The sequence below is a fragment of the Thalassophryne amazonica genome, chromosome 5 (genome assembly GCF_902500255.1).
Source record: "Thalassophryne amazonica chromosome 5, fThaAma1.1, whole genome shotgun sequence".
Taxonomy (NCBI): domain Eukaryota; kingdom Metazoa; phylum Chordata; class Actinopteri; order Batrachoidiformes; family Batrachoididae; genus Thalassophryne; species Thalassophryne amazonica.
The window spans coordinates 117,303,901-117,323,419 of NC_047107.1; the positions used below are offsets into that span (position 1 = coordinate 117,303,901).

The 19,519-nt window shown below is 41.1% G+C and overlaps 1 protein-coding gene across 5 annotated transcripts in view; it reads right to left on the reverse strand.

Annotated features, from left to right (window-relative positions):
• LOC117511182 (protein unc-13 homolog B-like) overlaps positions 1-19,519 on the reverse strand; it is a 422,327-nt gene that overhangs the window by 152,381 nt on the left and 250,427 nt on the right. For all 5 annotated transcript variants that reach the window (XM_034171173.1, XM_034171170.1, XM_034171169.1 and 2 more), the window contains 2 exons: positions 9,307-9,448; positions 5,005-5,174 (listed from right to left, as the gene is read on the reverse strand). In XM_034171173.1, the coding sequence (XP_034027064.1) occupies positions 5,005-5,174; positions 9,307-9,448 (312 nt within the window). The remainder of the gene's footprint in view (positions 1-5,004; positions 5,175-9,306; positions 9,449-19,519) is intronic.

Here is a 19,519-nt window from a genome sequence, read left to right on the forward strand (position 1 = left end):
GATTATTCAAAACCTTATAAGTAAGAAGAAGAATTTTAAATTCTATTCTAGAATTAACAGGAAGCCAATGAAGAGAGGCCAACACGGGTGAGATATGCTCTCTCCTGCTAGTCCCCGTCAGTACTCTAGCTGCAGCATTTTGAATTAACTGAAGGCTTTTTAGGGAACTTTTAGGACAACCAGATAATAAAGAATTACAATAGTCCAGCCTAGAGGAAATAAATGCATGAATTAGTTTTTCAGCATCACTCTGAGACAAGACCTTTCTGATTTTAGAGATATTGCGTAAATGCAAAAAGGCAGTCCTACATATTTGTTTAATATGCGCTTTGAATGACATATCCTGATCAAAAATGACTCCAAGATTTCTCACAGTATTACTAGAGGTCAGGGAAATGCCATCCAGAGTAAAGATCTGGTTAGACACCATGCTTCTAAGATTTGTGGGGCCAAGTACAATAACTTCAGTTTTATCTGAGTTTAAAAGCAGGAAATTAGAGGTCATCCATGTCTTTATGTCTGTAAGACAATCCTGCAGTTTAGCTAATTGGTGTGTGTCCTCTGGCTTCATGGATAGATAAAGCTGGGTATCATCTGCGTAACAATGAAAATTTAAGCAATACCGTCTAATAATACTGCCTAAGGGAAGCATGTATAAAGTGAATAAAATTGGTCCTAGCACAGAACCTTGTGGAACTCCATAATTAACTTTAGTCTGTGAAGAAGATTCCCCATTTACATGAACAAACTGTAATCTATTAGACAAATATGATTCAAACCACCGCAGCGCAGTGCCTTTAATACCTATGACATGCTCTAATCTCTGTAATAAAATTTTATGGTCAACAGTATCAAAAGCAGCACTGAGGTCCAACAGAACAAGCACAGAGATAAGTCCACTGTCCGAAGCCATAAGAAGATCATTTGTAACCTTCACTAATGCTGTTTCTGTACTATGATGAATTCTAAAACCTGACTGAACCTCTTCAAATAGACCATTCCTCTGCAGGTTTATGTTCCTCTGTTTATGTCTGTGTTGTTGGATCCACATTTGTGATTTACCTTTGTGTTTTCCGTATCCACCAGGTCATTACTGTAAATAATTTTTGTTAATAACTTACCTAATTAAGTAAAGGTTAAATCAAAAAATTATTTAATATGGATGTACTTAATGTGCGGTTTCAGCAAGTTTTGTCGTCTACATCACTCCAAGGAATTTCGTTTCATAAATTCATACATTTCTATGTTTACATCCTGTATATTAATCTGCGCCTGATTATTCAGTGTACTGCTGCCGAACACCATAAATTTAGTTTTTTTTTCAAATTTAGTGATAACATTCATGTCAAACCATAATTTAATTTGACCAAATTCTGAAGTGACTGTGTCTAAAAGTTACTGTAATTTCTGACCAGAACTCAAAATATTTGTGTCGTCCACAAATAAAATGAATTTCAGTATTTGCGACACTTGACATCGGTCATTGATGTAGATGATGAAAAGTTTCGGGCCTAACACTGACCCCTGGGGGACGACACAGACAATGTCCAAACATCTTGATTGATATGCCACCATCTTCACAAATTATCTCCTGTTCCTGAAGTAACTTCCAACTGATTTGAGAACTATCCCCCTTATCTCATAAACGTCCGATTTGTGAAGTAAGACGTCATGATTTATTGTGTCAAAAGTCGTTTTAAATCAATAAATATCCCAATAGCAAATTTCTTTTTGTGTATGAAATTTGTGATTTCTTCACCGAGTTCTGTTAAGGCTTGCGATGTTGACTGACTTCTTCTGAATCCAAATTGATTGTCAGAAAGTAACTTGTGTTTATCAATGACATTCTCAAATCTGTTATTGAAAGGTTTTTCTAAAATTTTCAAGAACTGTGGGAGCAGAGAGACAGGTCTATAATTTCTATAATCTCCACTTTTGTACAGCGGAATAACTTTGGCTGTTTTCATGCTATTAGGAAAATGACAAGTTTCAAATGAAAGACTAAAAAGGTGTATTAATGGTTTAGAAATGCCCTCAATTACCTTTTTAAATATTTTCAAATCTATATCAAATCAAATCAAACTTTATTTGTATAGCACATCACGACAGTAACCACTGAACCAAAGTGCTTTACATGAATACATAAAATCAACAACAATAAAATCAACATTATAAATTATATGTTTATAATCAGTGGATTTTTTATTTTTTGTTTTAGTAACAATATCTAAAATTTTCTTTTCTACTACTGGCCTAAGAAACATAGTGTTTGGATTTCTTTCTATCAGATCATCATGAGATGTCTCCGTTAGGAATTCTGTCAGCTAGTTTAGGTCCAACACTTACCGAAAAATCATTAAATTTGTTGACCACATCATACACGTTATTAATAATCTCATTTTCTGTGAAATACTGAGTATAATTAATCTGTTCTCAATATAATTTGCAAATATATCAATGTTATATAATATATAATGTTTATATAAATTCATATATATTCATACAAATGTTATGAAAGTTGGCATGCAGGCTTCTGCTGCTGAAGTGGATTATTGAAATTTTATTTGCAGAGTTGAATGTACTATTATATTATTATCTGGATCAATGTCATTTTCAATGTCCTGTGGCTTATGTTTCATACACTGAAAAGTATTTAGCTCAAGGTGATGAAAGTCATCACACCTGTTCTGTAACTGTTAGCTTCAGAATGTATATTAGCTCAGTTTGTATCCATGTGAAAGTCTGTGAGTCAGCACACCTGTTGTCTGTTAGATGCCTCATGTCTATCTTGTACTGTCGTGTACTGTGGGTGGACGACCAGCTTGTCGTGGTGTAGGTAAGTAATGTCACCCCTCGCTCTCACAGCCCTCAGCTCTGGTGTTGTTCTTGTTGTTCCTTTAAGACCCTTACTGCGTTGCAGTATGGATTCTCTATCCTTGTATCATAGCAGTTTCATCACTATGGGCCTCGGTTTGTCACCTCCAGGTTTAGGTTTCCCTGTGCAATGCGCTCTCTCTCTCTCTCTCTCTGTCTGTCTGTCTGTGATGGTCAGCAGACTTTCACAGACTTTGTAAATGTCCACCTGCATTGAATTGCAGTGTTCTGCTCACTTAGCCATGTCAGCTTTCAAATCATCCACATCTTTTTATTTAGACTGAAGGCTCGTTTTGTTTTCTTGTAAGTCCCTTGATACAGTATACTGCATCCAGTGTACTCCACAATCATTTGGACAACTCCTTTAGAGTTTTCCTGTTGTTGTTGTGTGTTGGGGGGTGTGGCTGGAGGTTTTGGTGTTGTTTTCTTTTCTTTGCTCCTCAGGTGGCATGGAAGCTGATTTGTCTGTGGAAAAAAGGTGCTGGCTGAAGAATCCTCACCCTCGTCAATATCATGTGAGGCACCTGGGACTGGTGCTCACGTGCAGCCCTGAAGACTTTCAGCTGTAGCGGATAATTGGATGGCGTTCTGCTTTTAAGGCATGTGTGAATCAAGCAGAACTGCCGGGAACTCGACCTTGTGATGTTCGTTTGTGAGACGCTGAGGACTGCACCTGGGTTTGACACATTAAGCCTGTGAAGCAAGGAAGGGTGAGGACACATGCTGTCAGCACACAGTAAAGGTAATTAACTGTTGGACTAATTGTAGATAGTAACTTGATGTTTTGCTACATAGTATACGTGAAATTGTGATGAGAATGGTGTGGCTTGCTTCTCACTGCTGTGGCGTGCAGGATAAGTGATCCTCCACTTATTGTGAGAAGCTGCTCATGTGCATAAAGATAAAAAGTACAGACCTTGATGTGTTGCTGATAGCATGTGTTTTGTGAAAGAAATTGCTATAACTGCTAACGTACCTCACATCTTCTGTGCTTCAACAGAGAGTCAGTTTGTCGTGTCCACCTGGGGGGTGTCTGTTTGATGGTAGTGAGTCCAGGAGCACCGGACTTCTCTCCCCATGAACACTGGAGAGCGTGCCAGCAGTCACTCCTCTTGAAGGACATTGGGTTGGGGTTTTTTGTATAATTTATTTAGGCACAGGTGAAAAATAAATTGTTTTTTTGTTGAAGGAACCGCTTTCTGGTTATTTTTAGTGCTGGGTCCTGTCTGACGCAGGTTCGTTCCTCAATCTGCGTCGACACATAACAGTTGTTGTCTTAATATAGCCATGAACATGTCCTTTTGCCATGGACATGAACGTGTCAGAACACGATAAAGTTGACATGTCCTTTTGCTGCTGCATCATTTCAGTCACCTGACAGAGCACCATGTGCACCTCATCCAGTTTAGCCTCTGTCGCTGCTTTTGGAGGCATTTTCTGCCGCACAGTTAACTTTCTTGCTGTGTTGCCGTCTACCAGTGCAGGAAGTTTGAACTATTAGCCACCGGACCGCTATCAGTACTGATTACTGTCAGCTAACTGGATAACTAGCAAGCACAACTCTCGTCCTCACAATCCAAAGTCGCAAAAAAGTTTCCTTACACAGTTGTTGATCCGTATGTTGACGACGTACGACACCTAATTCCAGCAGAGGAAGTCTACACATTGCACAGTTAGTCTGTCTGTAAGCAGTTTCAAACAGTAGTTAAGTACAAATTTCAAAAGACGCTGAAACGTGACTGAAGCTGTTAAGACTGAGAACACCTGGACGTTACCACGTACTAGTGACAATTTCTCAAACTGGAATTAAATTTTTGAACAGTTTGAAAATTTGACCCCAATTTCAAATCTGGTGCAGATGATGGCCGTAACAACTATGTATAGTAAGTTTGTACAAGATTGACAAAGATGGACCAAGAAGTTACTATGACGCTACAAAACATGTCCCAATTTGCTCCTCACGGTAAACCAGGAAGGAACGGTACTCTGCGCAACAGCCCCATTAACCAGCGCTTTTCCTGCTGCGACATCACTTACAAATACTTACAAAATTTAGGTCTTACAACCCCACCCTTCACGACTGTAATCGTGAAACATGATGTGATATTTTGCCCGATGGAGACCACCTACCCAGGTTGTACCAAACATCCATCTCTCCACTCAACGTTCGGACCTCGATGATGCTCTGACCCAGGAAGTCGTCAGATTCCCTCTTCAGGCGCTGCTTCACCCGAGACTTGATGTCATCATCCTCATCCCAAACCCGAAGCTTGATGCGATCAGAAGAGTTGTGGCACACACTAAGAACAAATGTAGGCTACGTTAGTGGGACGTTAAACATGTCACTTCTAACCTGACAGAGAATAGGCTTTGAGGTGATCTTGTTTTCAGATTTTTGTAATAATTTTTAAGCAAATCCAAAAAAAAGTAAGTGATACATTATGTCTTATGAAGAGTAAGATAATGTCTTGAGTCACGTCCTGGACCATGCACCAGGAGTTGACCGCTTTTTGTCTTTGTGGAGTTTTTGCAAAGTTGGGTTGGCGCCTAGCTTCAGTAAGAAGCACAGGAAGTTTGAATTTGCCTCACTTCTATTACAACATGTGATGGTAAGCGTGTTGAATCATGGATAAAGATGAATGTTGCTGCATTAATGCACGAATTTGTAATGGAAAATGACAGAACTAATATTGCCTGTGTGAATAGACAATGAGGATGACTCACTGTTTCACTGAAGAAAAACAGTTTAGCACATCAATAAAATGTTTCAGTCCAGTATTGGCTACATAGGTGTAATATATATATATATATATATATATATATATATATATATATATTTTTTTTTTTTTTTACACAAGTTCATTGATGCAGACATTTTTGGAGAGTACAGAGTATGACAATACCACCACAAATGTGAAGATTAGCTTTTAAGTCAAGTGTAGTTACCAAGTTGTAAACATTTTTCAGGTAATTAATATAAGCACAGCTTTGAAATCAGTGCATCAACACAGTGGTTTTAGTCTATAAATACAACTACATTTGGACAGGCGGGATGCACGGGGATGGTAGGACACAAATGCACAGCTCCGGCAGACAGCTCTGTTTGTTAGTGGTCTTTACTAAAGGAAAATGCAGAGGTCGGTACACGAGCAGGCAGTCCAACAAAAGCAGCAGTACAGAAATCATCAGGCAAATGGCGTGGTCAAAACAACAGGCAGGAGGTCAGGTACACACTATGAGGCAGGCAGGAAGAAGAACACAGGTACAGAGCTGGAATGCAGGCACAAGCCACGACAAACTGGCGGAGAACAATACCACCCAGTGAGCTTATAAAACCCCAGGTGGCAATCAGCAAATCAGGAACAGGTGCACATGGAAAGCACCAGAAGCAGGGTGTGGCCAGAGAGCGAAAGAGAAACACCCATTACCAAGAACCAATAAGAGAAACAGAGACAGACAGACCCAAGCAGAAAAATCCCAACAAAAGAATAAATAAACCAAAAACCCGATAACACAAAAGAACGAAACTCAAGCCCTGACACATATCTCATAGTGGGCTTGTTCAAACTTTTAAAAGTACCGTATGATTGTACTAAATCTATCAAACATGCTATTTCCCAATAGTGTTAATATGTTTATTGTAAGTTTTGATTTTTTTCCCCATGTTCTGCATTGTATTGACTTAGAATCATTAATGTCATGATTCCACACACTCCATTATAGTAGGTGACGTTATATACCTCTAAAACTAGTTTGTGATCGCTGATTAAAAATACATGATTTTTATTATTCATTTATGAGTGCTGGGGTTTTTTCCAGACTTTATTGTGGCCAGCCTAAGGCACACCTGTGGAATAATCATGCTGTCTCATCAGCATCTTGATATGCCACACCTGTGAGGTAGGATGGAGTATCTCAGAAGAAGTGCTCACTCGCACAGATTTAGGCAGATTTGTGAACAATATTTGAGAAAAATAGGTCTTTTGTGCATACAGAAAATGTTACAGATCTTTGAGTTCAGCTCATGAAAAATGGAAGTAAATACAAAATTCTTGTGTTTATACTTTCATTCAGTGCATTTATACTCATCACTTACTCATCTTCAACCACTTATCTGAGATTGGGTCGTGGGCGCAACAGCTCCGGCAGGGGACCCCAGATTTCCCTTTCCCGGGCCACATTGACCATCTCTGCCTGGGGGATCCAGAGGTGTTCCCAGGCCAGTGTGGACATATAATCTCTCCACCTAGTCATGGGTCTTCCCCGGGGTCTCCTCCCAGATGGACGTGCCTGGAACACCTTCCCTAGGAAGACGCCCAGGAGGCATCCTTAACAGATGCCCAAACCACCTCAACTGGCTCCTTTCAACGCAAAGAAGCAGTGGCTCTACTCTGAGCTCCCCACGGATGACAGATCTTCTCACCCTGTATCTAAGGGAGATGCCAGCCACCCTTCTAAGGAAGCCCATTTCAGCAGCTTGTACCCGCGATCTAGTTCTTTCGGTCATGACCCAACCCTCATGACCATAGGTGACAGTAGGAACGAAGACTGACCAGTAGATCGAGAGCTTCGCCTTTTGGCTCAGCTCTCCTTTGATCACAACAGTACGGTAGAGCAAATGCAACACCGTCCCTGTTGCGCCGATTCTCTGGCCAATCTCACGCTCCATTGTCCCCTCACTCATGAACAAGACCCGAGGTACTTGAACTCCTTCACTTAGGGCAAGACCTCATTCCCTACCTAGAGTAGGCAATCCATCGGTTTCCTGCTGAGAAGCATGGCCACAGATTTAGAGCTGAGCCTCATCCCAGCCACTTCACACTCAGCTGCGAACTGATCCACTAAGTGTTGGAGGTCACCAACCGATGAAGCTAACAGGACCACATCATGGGCAAAAAGCAGTGATGAGACCCTGAGCCCACCAAACTGGAAACCCTCCTCCCTCTGACTACACCTCGATATCCTGTCCATGAATATCACAAACAGGATTGGTGAAAAATTGAGCCCTGGCGGAGGCCAACCCCCACCGGAAACGAGTCCAACTTACTGCCAAGCACCCGAACACAACTCTCGCTTTGTGAGTACCGAGATTGGATGGCCCTGAGAAGGGACCCCCTCACTCCAAACTCCCGCAGCACCTCTCACAGTATCTCCCGGGGTACCCAATCATACGCCTTCTCCGAGTCCACAAAACACATGTAGACTGGATGGGCATACTCGCAGACACCCTCCAGGATCCTTGTGAGAGTAAAGAGCTGGTCGGTTGTTCCACGACCAGGACAGAACGCTCATTGTTCCTCTTCAATCAGAGGTTCGACTATCGGCCAAACCATCCTTTCCAGCACCCTGGAGTAGATTTACCAGGGAGGCTGAGAAATGTGATGCCCCTGTAGTTGGCACACACTCTCTGGGCCACTTTTTAAATATGCGACCACCGCCCCAGTTTGCCACTCCTAAGGCACTGTCCCAGACCTCAACTCAATGTTCAAGATGTTTCTGTGAAGGCTCTCAGTTATCCAGGTGGTCTCCATAGTAGAGAGGCCATTGCACAAAAGGCTATACAAGCACCGCAGAGAGGGCGCTGGTGGATCAGTCTGCAGTTCATCTCCACCTTAAAGACACTAAACACACGTTTGAGGATCCAGTCTGATGCAGGAGTTCCTCAAAGTGTTCCTTCAAGTGCCGGATTACATCCTCAGTTGAGGTCAACAGAGTCCCATCCTTACTGCAGACAGCTTGGATGGTTCCCCGTTTTCCCCTCCTGAGGTGCCTCACGGTCTACCAGAAGCACCTTGGTGCCGACCAAAAGTCCTTCTCCATGGTTGCTCCAAACTCCTGGCACACCCGTGGCTTTGCCTCCCCCACAGCAAAGGCTGCTGCCCTGGGGGCCTGTAGGTACCTTGCAACTGCTTCCAGAGTCCTCCAAGATAACCTATCCCGCAAAGACTCCTTCTTCACTCAGACAGCTTCCCTGACCTCCCATTGTCTTTATTTGTCCTCCTCCTCCTCAGTCACTCTGTCTCTTTTGCTGAGAGAAAGCTAATCTGACACAGAAGCGCTGGCTTGTTGTTGTGTCAGTAGCTGCTAGCTGCTGAAATCAATACTGAAAGTTATTGGTTTAGCTTTTATCTATAAGTTCCGCTAAATTTTTTATGGGTTTATCGGTTCAGCTTTATAAAAGATAACTTTTCAGTTAGCGAATTAACTGTTATCGAAGCTAACCTTTTGGTTAGCTGTGCCCACCACGTGTTTTCTGGGTTTTGTTCTAAAACAGGATTGTGCTGTGTTCCTCTGAGAGGCCACTGTAGCCACTGTAATTCGCTGTGTTCCGTCAGAGTTTGCTGTCACGGATCACTTTTTTGTTAATTTTTAATTCCGTGAGAAAAATGAATGTGAGTGAGAAGTACAGCTCTACAGCTGAAGTTAACTCACAAGCTGAACTTCTCCTCCCAGACTGGGTTCAGGTTGCCATAGATGGTTTTCGTCCTTTTCTTGGATTTTCCAACTTGAATGGTAACATATGGGTCACTGGATCCTGTTCTGTCTTTGGCCTGGAGACCCTGAGCACTGACAACTAATCATAAACACAAACAGAAAGAAGAAAATGCATAAACACAACAAACTTTCAAATGCTTGCCCAATAGCATCTTCTTTATACATGTACTTTACACCCCAAACACAGAAAGCCTCTGAAAGACAATCCTCCTGACTCTTGCAAAACACAGTCACTGGATGTTCTGCAAAACAAGATGTCAAAAGACACCTGGAATGACTTTGCGCTCCCGGGCATTCTGGGAAGAACACAGTCCACAGAGATGAAGAGCTACTCCATTTGAATGTCAGCACACAATTTAGACAACAAAAGTGAACAATGGAGGATCACAGTTTGAAGAATAGAAGTGCTTATCCCCAGAATCCATAGTGGGATGTGGAAGAGAGTCTAAGCCTCCCCCTGGATGGGACGCTCGTCCATCACAGGTTACTCTCACAGCCAAGGCCAGCACACGTTTACAGTTGGGTGGACTGAGATGATGTAGCAATCAAACCCAGGTCACATATTGAACCTTCTTTTCAACAACTTTACATAGATCTCAGAGGTCCCCAAAACATGTCTGAAGTTTCTTGCTGAAAATAGAGTTTGAGCCTAGATTTTGGTGCATCTGTAAGCCTCCCTTTTTCAGTCCCACTCAGAACAGGCCGTTTTTGTGTCCGTAGCTTTAAATGCACGTCTACGGGCTGCGAGGTGGACTCAGTGGGTAGAATGAATACTTGGCTGGGGGGTGTCATCCATATAGACGAGGTGTTATTTCCCCAGATGGCGTCATCTGGGGACAATCTCAGATTATCCTGCGCGAGCGTGCATATTCTGAAAGGTGGAGGAGGCAAAAGGAGAAGATGAACTTCTCTCATTTTGGGGAGTTACAGAGGGGCATATATTACAGTTGGAAAGCCGTGGTTAAATTCATCCTGCATATTTCACCTTTACATTCTGTTCTTTATAGTGTTTGAGGCTGAAGGATGGTTCTGTTAGTTGGTGGATATGGCAAAGTGCAGCATCAAGACAGGCTCCTAGACCTGCCACTGTTTCAGTATTCCTAATAATAACCAAAAATAACCTCCTTCGGTCAGGTCTGGAAGCATGTGCTGGTTTCATGTCTCGCAGCATCCATCACATTACAGAACCCTGGTTCTTGGGTATCAACTAGCCAAACAGATATTCGGTCCCTCCCCACCTCCAAAATTTTGTCACCTATATGCTGCAACCAGGTGTGTCCCTGACCTTCTCCATCTACTGGGTTCTTCAACATGGAGGCACATATGTGCTGGATCATATCCAGAGAAATGCATCACATGTCTGAAATGCTGTAGCCAAAGTTGCCTGCCAAAGTGTAACTCCACATCCGAGTCTCCCTAGGTCACTGTTTGTTGACAAAAATCATCCCAGTGGTACCCAAATATCATTAGAAGAAACCTAGCACCTAAGACATTCAGTAATACCCTTGCATCACTACATTTAGTGAAGCTAAAAGAAAAAAAAAAAAAGCTTTCTGAGATATGCTCAAATTTCAAACACAACCTTTGATTTGACAATATTTTCCTAATAAACTACCCAATAAGCACTAAAATCTACACGCGAGAGCTCGTAGCAAAATTTCATTGTACCTCTGTCAATAGTAAATGTCCACCAGGAGGAGCTATTGCTCCATTTCAAGAACTGAGTACAGGCTGCTGTGGGACATGAACAACAATGAATCTGTTGCTTAACTGGAATTCAAATTTTAACGTGAATACTATGCCAGTGTTATCCTAGAATGTCAACAACACAAACATTTTTTTAAAGGTGAAAAATGGTTGTTGTCTGACAAAATTCATCATCAAAGAGATAAAAGTGTTCACCTTGAAAAGCAACTGTGCATGAAAGTATCAGTCACATTGAGCTGAAGGAAGTCATTCATCTCATCTCTGGGTTTTTTGGAAAATATAACACAGCAACACTAACAATTGTAACTGATTAAAGGTGCAAACCTGAAATACAATAATACCACAGAGGCAGAGGAAGGGAGCAACACGGTTACATCAGTTACAAACTCATGCAGTCCTATCACTTCAGTCTGAGAGGACATTTTTGAAAAAAGTTTTTATCAAAGTCAAAAAGTAACACTGGTATCCAGTAGGAGATTTTAATCTTCCCAACATAAAGTCGACACCCAGCAATCCCCAAATTCATGTATGATGTCATCATGGTTACACAATGCACTGCTACTGTTGTAATTCCATTATTTTATTCATATTCATGAGCAATGATTTGAATTCAGTCTGACTGAACTCAAACGTCTGTGACACCCCAAACTACCCTTTTATTCTATGTTCAATTCTCACCTTTTTTAAAGCCTTCTGCACTGAAATATCCATTGAAACACAGATGAACATCAGTCCACATCCAGAACACACACATCTCCATCTGTTGAGTCAGTCGGCGACTGACATCTCATCTTATGAATAATAAGTCAAGTGATTCCCAAAAGAAATCAAACGATTCTTCAAAGAGCTTCGACCATCAGAATCATCAATTATTGCTCTGCTTATGGATGACAGCCGGACTTTATTCCAGGTGGGTAACGTGATCAATGAATGAAAAAATATTCTAAACTATATTTCAATCCAAATAAAATATTGATAGAAGCCACTCAATATTTGATAGAAGGGACAAAATAGTGTCAGTTAATATTTGTTGTTATTATTATTATTATTATTATTGTTGTGGCCTTTTCAGGCAACAGATGTCAAAGTGCTCTCAGTGATAAAACATCAAAACACATAAATAATCTGTTCAAATTTAAACCTCCATGAGTTGGTAAACAAACAGACTGTTGGGCGATTGATGAGGTAACTTGCTTTTGTGAAGCTGAGAAAATAGACAAACAAGAAGAATGTTGTAATGTTTTTACCCAAGGTCATCAAAATGTGGCCACCAGGTATTATGAAGGCTTTGCATCCATATGTCCGTCTGCCTGTCTGTGCTCAGCATAAGTCAGTCCAATTACTGACAGGGTTCAAATTCACAGGTGTCAGCCCCGGGTGGTATCGTTTCGCTTGTTTCCCCTTTCCACAGTTCAATATTGTAGTCTTATATAATGGCTAAGTGGATCCTTGTCATTTGATTGAATTTACCTTGAATCCACCGTCGACACTACACCTCATCGATGAAGTTGTCGTCTCGTACGGCAGTCAATACGGGGGCAGGAAGTCTGCGTTGACTTGTGCGAAGCCCCCTCCTTTTCCTGAACAACGGATTGATCTGACTCTTCAAGTCATTTACTGATGTGACACATGTGGTTCTGTTTGCTAAACTGTTCCACTCTTCGACAATGCGTTGTCTGAAAAAGTACTTTCTGACAAAGAGCTTAGATCTTTCCTTGAACATTTTGTGACAGTGACCCCTGGTCCCATGGCGACCTCTCCTGAACTCAAACAAGACATCTGGATCTATGTTTTCCAGTCCATTCACAATCTTGAACACTTCGATAAGGTCAGCTCTAAGTCTCCTCATTTCTAATGATATCAGGCCTGTCTCTTTCAGTCTGGTATCATAGTCCTTTTCCTGGAGGTTACTTATCATCTTTGTCGCTCTACGCTGCACTTTCTCTGTTATCTATGTCCTTTTGGAAGTAAGGTCTCCGTGTCTGCACACAGTACTCCAAATGCGGCCTGACCAGTGCCTTATAAAGTCTGAGCATGTTCTCCATGCTTCTGTCTTCATAGGTTCTCTGTATTTTACCGAGTACTCTATTCGCAGTCTTCACAATGGCTGCCACATGTTTGCTGGGACTGAGACTCTCATGTATGAGGACTCCCACATCTTTCTCCTCTTCTGCACTCTCTATCAAGTCCTAGCACAAAAAATAATCATATCTGGGATTACCATGACCCATGTGAAGGCATTTACATTTCCCACTGTTGAAGACAATCTGCCATTCAAGGCTCCAGTCGTAGAGCTTGTGTAAGTCCTCCTGTAGGGTGAAGGCCTGTTCTACAGTGGCAACATTTCTGAAAATTTTAATATCGTCAGTGAACTTTAGTAGGTCACTGGTTACTCCTTCATCAATATCATTGATATAAATGATGAAGAGGGACGGCCCTAGCACCAAGGCTTGTAGGACGCCACTGGAAACACCGGCCCAGTCTGAAGACCAGCCATTCACCACAACCCTCTGCTTCCTACCAGTCAACCAGGCTCCAATCCAATTTGAAACCATTTCACCGATGCCATGCGCTCTCAACTTGCTCAACAGTCTCTGATGCGGTACTTTGTGAAAAGCCTTACTGAAATCTAAGCAAAGGATGTCCACTGGGTTACCTGTGTCAACAGCTTTAGTAATTTTCTACAAGAAAACCAGTAAATTAGTGAAACATGACCGACCCTGTCGAAACCCATGTTGGGAATCCTTGACAAGCTTGTGCTTCTTCAAATTATCTACTATAGCATCCTTGATGATGGACTCGAATACCTTGCTCAGGACAGCAGTGAGGCTGACAGGTCTGTAATTACAAGGGTGAGATCTAGCACCTCTCTTGAACAGGGGAGTAATGTTGGCATTTCTCCAATCATCCGGAACTGAACTGTGCCCCAAACTATTCTTGAAAATCAAACTAACTAGTTCCAAAATTACCCCAGCCATCTCATTCAGGACCACAGGATACAAATTGTCCACACCTGGAGCTTTGTCTGGTATCAACTTCAGTAACCTTTTGAGTATAATTTCCGGTGACATGTCGAAATTCTTGAGAAATTCATCTTCAATGCCGTGAAACATCTGCTTCGGCTCAGGCAAGTTCTCCCAAACCTTTTGTAGAACGACCAGAAAAAGCCATTGAGCAGATCAGCAGCTTCCTTATCCTCAGTCACAGTTTCTCCTTTCTCATTTTCCAGGGGGCCAACCCTGTCCTTAACTTAGTGCTTTGTATGTCACATGACATGGATTAATTCATCCCATTTGTGTTCCATTGCATTTAGAGTGCAGCTTGGTTCCATTTAGAGTGCAAATTTGGTTCCATGTGTTTGGTACCATTGCACTCTGCACACACACGCGTCCTTGCACGTGTGCTCATGCACGCGCATATACACGCGTCCGCATGTACACGCGCCCGCATGTGCTTGTGCACGCACATGCATGCACGCACACAACACGCACGCACACGCAAAACAAATCCACTGTGCTGTCTGGAGGCTGTTGGCAGGAAGTTGAAATGAAAAGCTGGACTCATTTCTGATATGATTTTTTTTTTTTCCGCTGTACTGAGGATGCACACATTCTGTTTTTGGTAGTACACGCACACACAAGCATGGGACAACAACTCTACCGAGACAATTTGTTTGAGCTAACTGACACTGCTAATTCTTATAAGACACACATACAAAACAAATCCACTGTGCCGTCTGGAGGCTGTTAGCAGGAAGAAAGAAGAAAAGCTGGACTCATTTCTGACATAATTTTTTTTTGCTGCACTGAGGACGTACACAGTCGACTGACCTGATTGCATGTGTGTGCACGCACGTGCGTGGAGGACGACGATGATTTGATTGAGCTAACTGATGCTGCTAATTCTTGTAACATACACACATACACACACAAAATCCACTCTGCTGTAAGCCGTCTGGATGCATGAAGAACTGTTCAGATGAAATGCTGACGTGATTTTAGGCTGCGCTGAGGAACTACAGAAAGTCTTTTTTTTATGGAAGTCCGAAGTCAGTGCACAGCATTACTGGACTACATGTCACAATTTGGACTTTAGCAGCAGTGGAACACCAAAATGTAACTCTCTTTTCTGTTGTTTATAAATTAATAAAATATCAAATGATAGGGATCTATTCTGTTTATAAATTAATAAAATATCAAATGACAAGGATCTATGTTAGCCGTTATATGAAACAAACAATGAATGTTTTTACATTCTTTCAATGGAACAAATATTTGTTCCAGCTTTCACCTCATGAAATATTTTTACTATTGAAATCATAAACATTCATTATTTGTATAACAGCTCATTTATTTTCTGTTCGGTATTCTCTGGTTTTGTTTTCTGTTTATTATGTATTTTCTGTTTATTATACCTTAGTCATGTGGTTTATTCAGTTGTAGTTTCTGTCCAGTTGTTCTTTCCATTGTGTTATGCTTTTGTTTCACTGTTACAAGGTAAAGAAAACATTGTTTATGATTGATTGATTGATTGATTGAGTTTATTCTGCAACATCAATACAAACATACAGAGGTGAATGTGTCAATGATATATGGATAACACATAAAGCATAAACACTTATTTCATTGTGGTCCTTGTTTGATTTTATTGCTGCTATTTTAATGTATGTTTTAAATTATGTGTTGTAAGGTGACCTTGAGTTTCTTTAAAGGCGCCTGTAAATAAAATGTATTATTATTAATATTATTATTATTAAGATGTTTAGAATTTTATTCATTTCATTTTCTGTCACTTATTCGGATTTGGGTTACGGTGGCAGCAGACTAAGCAGCTCATCCCAGGCATCCTCATCCTCAGCCAAGTCCTATAACTCTTCCCAGGGATCCCAAAGCATTCCCAAACCAGGTGGGAAATATAATCCCTCCAACCTCTTCCCCGGGGCCTCATCCCACTTGGACGTGCCTAGAAAACCTCCCGAGGAGACAACCAGAGGGCATCCTCACCAGATGCCCGAACCACCTGAGCTGGCTCCTTTTGATGCAAAGACACAACAGCTCTACTCCGAGACCCTCCTGGATAGTCCAACTTCTCACCCTGTCCAGGAGGGTAAGCCAAGATACCGGCCGGAGGAATCTAATTTCCTCTGCTTGTATCTGTGACGTTATTCTTTTGGTCATTACCCAAAGTTCATGACCATAGGTGTGGATAGGAGCATAAATTGAGAGTCTTACCTTCTAGCTCGGCTCCTTCACCATGTCGGTCTGGTACAGTGTCCATACAACATCAGATACTGCGCCAATCCATCCATCGATCTCATGCTCCAACTTACCCCCACTCGTGAACAATAACCCGAGATACTTAACCTCCTCCACTTGGGCCAAAAACTGTTCCCTGACCATCCATCCTTTTCCTACAGAGGACCATGGTATCAGATTTGGAGTCACTTCACACTCTGCTTCAAACCTGCTCAGTGTGCCTCTGAGGTTACTGAAGCCAACAGAACCACATCATCCGCAAAAAACAGATGCAACTCTGATGTCACCAAGCTAGTTGGTTGGAATTTACACAAGTTATATACTGACATTTAAATGTTTCTTTTTCATTCCTACGTAAACGGAACTTGTAGACAACAAATATTGTGTTAGCTTGTTTGTATAAGAGAGTCATCAGCATATGCATTGATTATTGTAAATAATAACTAATGGTGTCATCAGTGGGTAGTCAATCTCAAAATTACTTTCGTGACAAAAATGTATGTAAAAAAAAAAGTTGTGGAACCCCAAACTTCTACCAAGCTGACTAATTTACTATATAACATTTTTTATTGAATTTGTGACATCTATGACAGCCTTTTTGACAGTCATGTAAAAAAAATAAAAGTGCAGTTTTGCAGTGTACCACTTTAATTTGTCCTTGTGGGTCCAGTCTTTTGTTTCCAAAACAGTATGAAGATTTCGAAACAGATGTGCACGTCTCACCAAACACAGGGTGTAATGATAACACCTATCATTACGATGGTCAAAATTTTTGTGACGTCAGCATGCTCGCTGAGTAGCTACATGTACCAGATCAAGGAAGCTCTAGCTGAGGACCTTCTGTCCCCGAGTCTCCTCCCTAACGGCGCCCATCACTGATGATCAGGAGGACAAGGTGTGATGGCTGCCATGGCAACACTGCTGCCAGTATACAGTGTGATGTTTCTGGTTGCTTTGGTAACTGTGGCAGTTCTTCATGATGTTTAGTGATGGGGAGGCAGACATATTCAAACTGTTAAATATTTGAGTTTCTGCACATTTCCACACAGACATAGCATTTTTGATATTCTAGAGACTGAAAAGTTAATATAGTTTATTGTTTTTTTAAGTTGTGATGTGGGGAGTCGACATGTTTTGCTTCACCAACACACAGGTGCTTCTGCGGTTTTCTCATTACTTTAAAATGTGAACACGTTTGCATCCAACAGCCACCAGTCAAAAAATTCTTCTGGGATTCCAATAAACAGAGTTTTTAATAGATGACCAAAATAGTTGTTTTTTTATAACAGGAGAGGACATCCTGTACTTCCACTGAGACTCAGTACAAACTGTTCCCACAGTACTTAAAAAAAAAGAACGGAAGAAAGTCCTTCCAAATGTCTGTCACCTACTGGTACGGGTGACCACAAATTTAGTTTTCTATTCTGTGCTCGACCAAAAGGTTTTCATTAAATTTCATGAAAATTGGATTTTTAGTTCCGGAATCATTCTGCAACAAACCAACCAACAGACACAGAAGTTGCTTGATTCTCTAAAAATTAAACCCAAAGCTCAGTTTTGAAATATCAACACTGATCAATTGTCTGCTTGTCAATATGAAAAACTGGGAGGGGGTTTACTGGCAGTGGTGGGCACAGTTCCGCTAATCCACTAACCGCTAATTATCAAAGATAATGTTTTCATCGATAAGTTTTGGTCCGATAATTTTTAGACCGCTAACATTTTTTCAAACATAGTAAACAAAGCTTAACAGTTCCGATACGATACATTGATGAAGTCTAAAATCAGAAGAGTACCTACCTGTTAAATGTTTTGTAGCAGATGCGCAGTTCTATCGTCTACAAACAGAAGAGAGCTGGTTCTAGAACAGGGATGGGCAACAACGGCCGAGACACTGCAGGTTTTCCTTGCAACCAATCACCTCAGCAGGTGGGTTGCTGATTAGCTTCTCCCTTGAGCATAAACACCTGATCATTAATGAAATCCCCTGCTGAGGTGACTGGTAGCAAGGAAAACCTGCATGGTCTCGGCCCTTCATGGCACATGATTGCCCACCCCTGTTCTAGAAGAAACCACTCTATCCTCTGCAGGCAAAAGAGAACTGGTAATAGAAAAGAAAAAATTCCATTTCTTTTGACCCCATACTGATATGCTGGCAATATCACCAAAGTCATCCAGAGGCATACAGTTTTAACTTATGGTTAAAATAACCAAACTAATTTCAGACAAGTTACTTAAATTAACGTCACGTCTGAACTTTTATAAAGTGAAAATATCAGATATATGTTTTAGTTTTAAAGTAATGCACTAATTTTGAAGGTTTTAGTGTGGACATGCTGTGCCCAGTGCATTATGGGTAATCTCAGTACATTCACAACAGAAGAAATGCATTTGAGGCGCTCTGATCAGGTGCCACACGGGCAACAGCATTAAACTCTTTGTATATTGTGCCTGAAACTCTTGTGAATATATTCTCTGGGTTTATAGACGTTGTTATTGTGTTTGTTTTATGTAAAAATGCCAGAATAAGCCCAGGTTGTTCTCCATTATTTTCAATTGGAATCACTGCAATCGATTCCTGTTTGCTCTTTAATGTCTTGCTTATGTTAAACAGTCTGTCGTCTTTGTTCCAGAGTAATATATAAGATGTCTGAAATTCAGTTTGCATTGATGACATTCCACGCATCTTAAACGTAGCAGACACGAATTATATTATTATATATATATATTATTATTGTTTTGCCAAGCTTTCACGGTCTCTACTGCCATCTACTGGCCAGTAGTGTTCATGGCAGTATTCGCTCTAAGCACTGAGTGTCTGGGCACCAGCAGATGGTAGTGTTCTATTTATTTTGACACCGGCTACATCAGACGGTTATCTAATTACAACTTGGCTTTTTTTTTTTTTTTTTTACAAATGCCTTTTTTTCCAAATTAAAAAATGGCATATTTTACAAAAGCACATTTATATGTAAACACCAACACACACACCTCACACATTAACGTGTTGGTTTTTACATAGAATGAATTAGTCAACCAATCAGTGTTAACGGATGCACATTTTACCCATAATCCCTTTGGCATCTGTCTGTGTTTGTGACAAAACTTCAGAATTAGTGCATTATTTAACATTAAAAGATATGTTATATTTCAACTTTGTACAAATGACAGAACTGACATCAATGGAG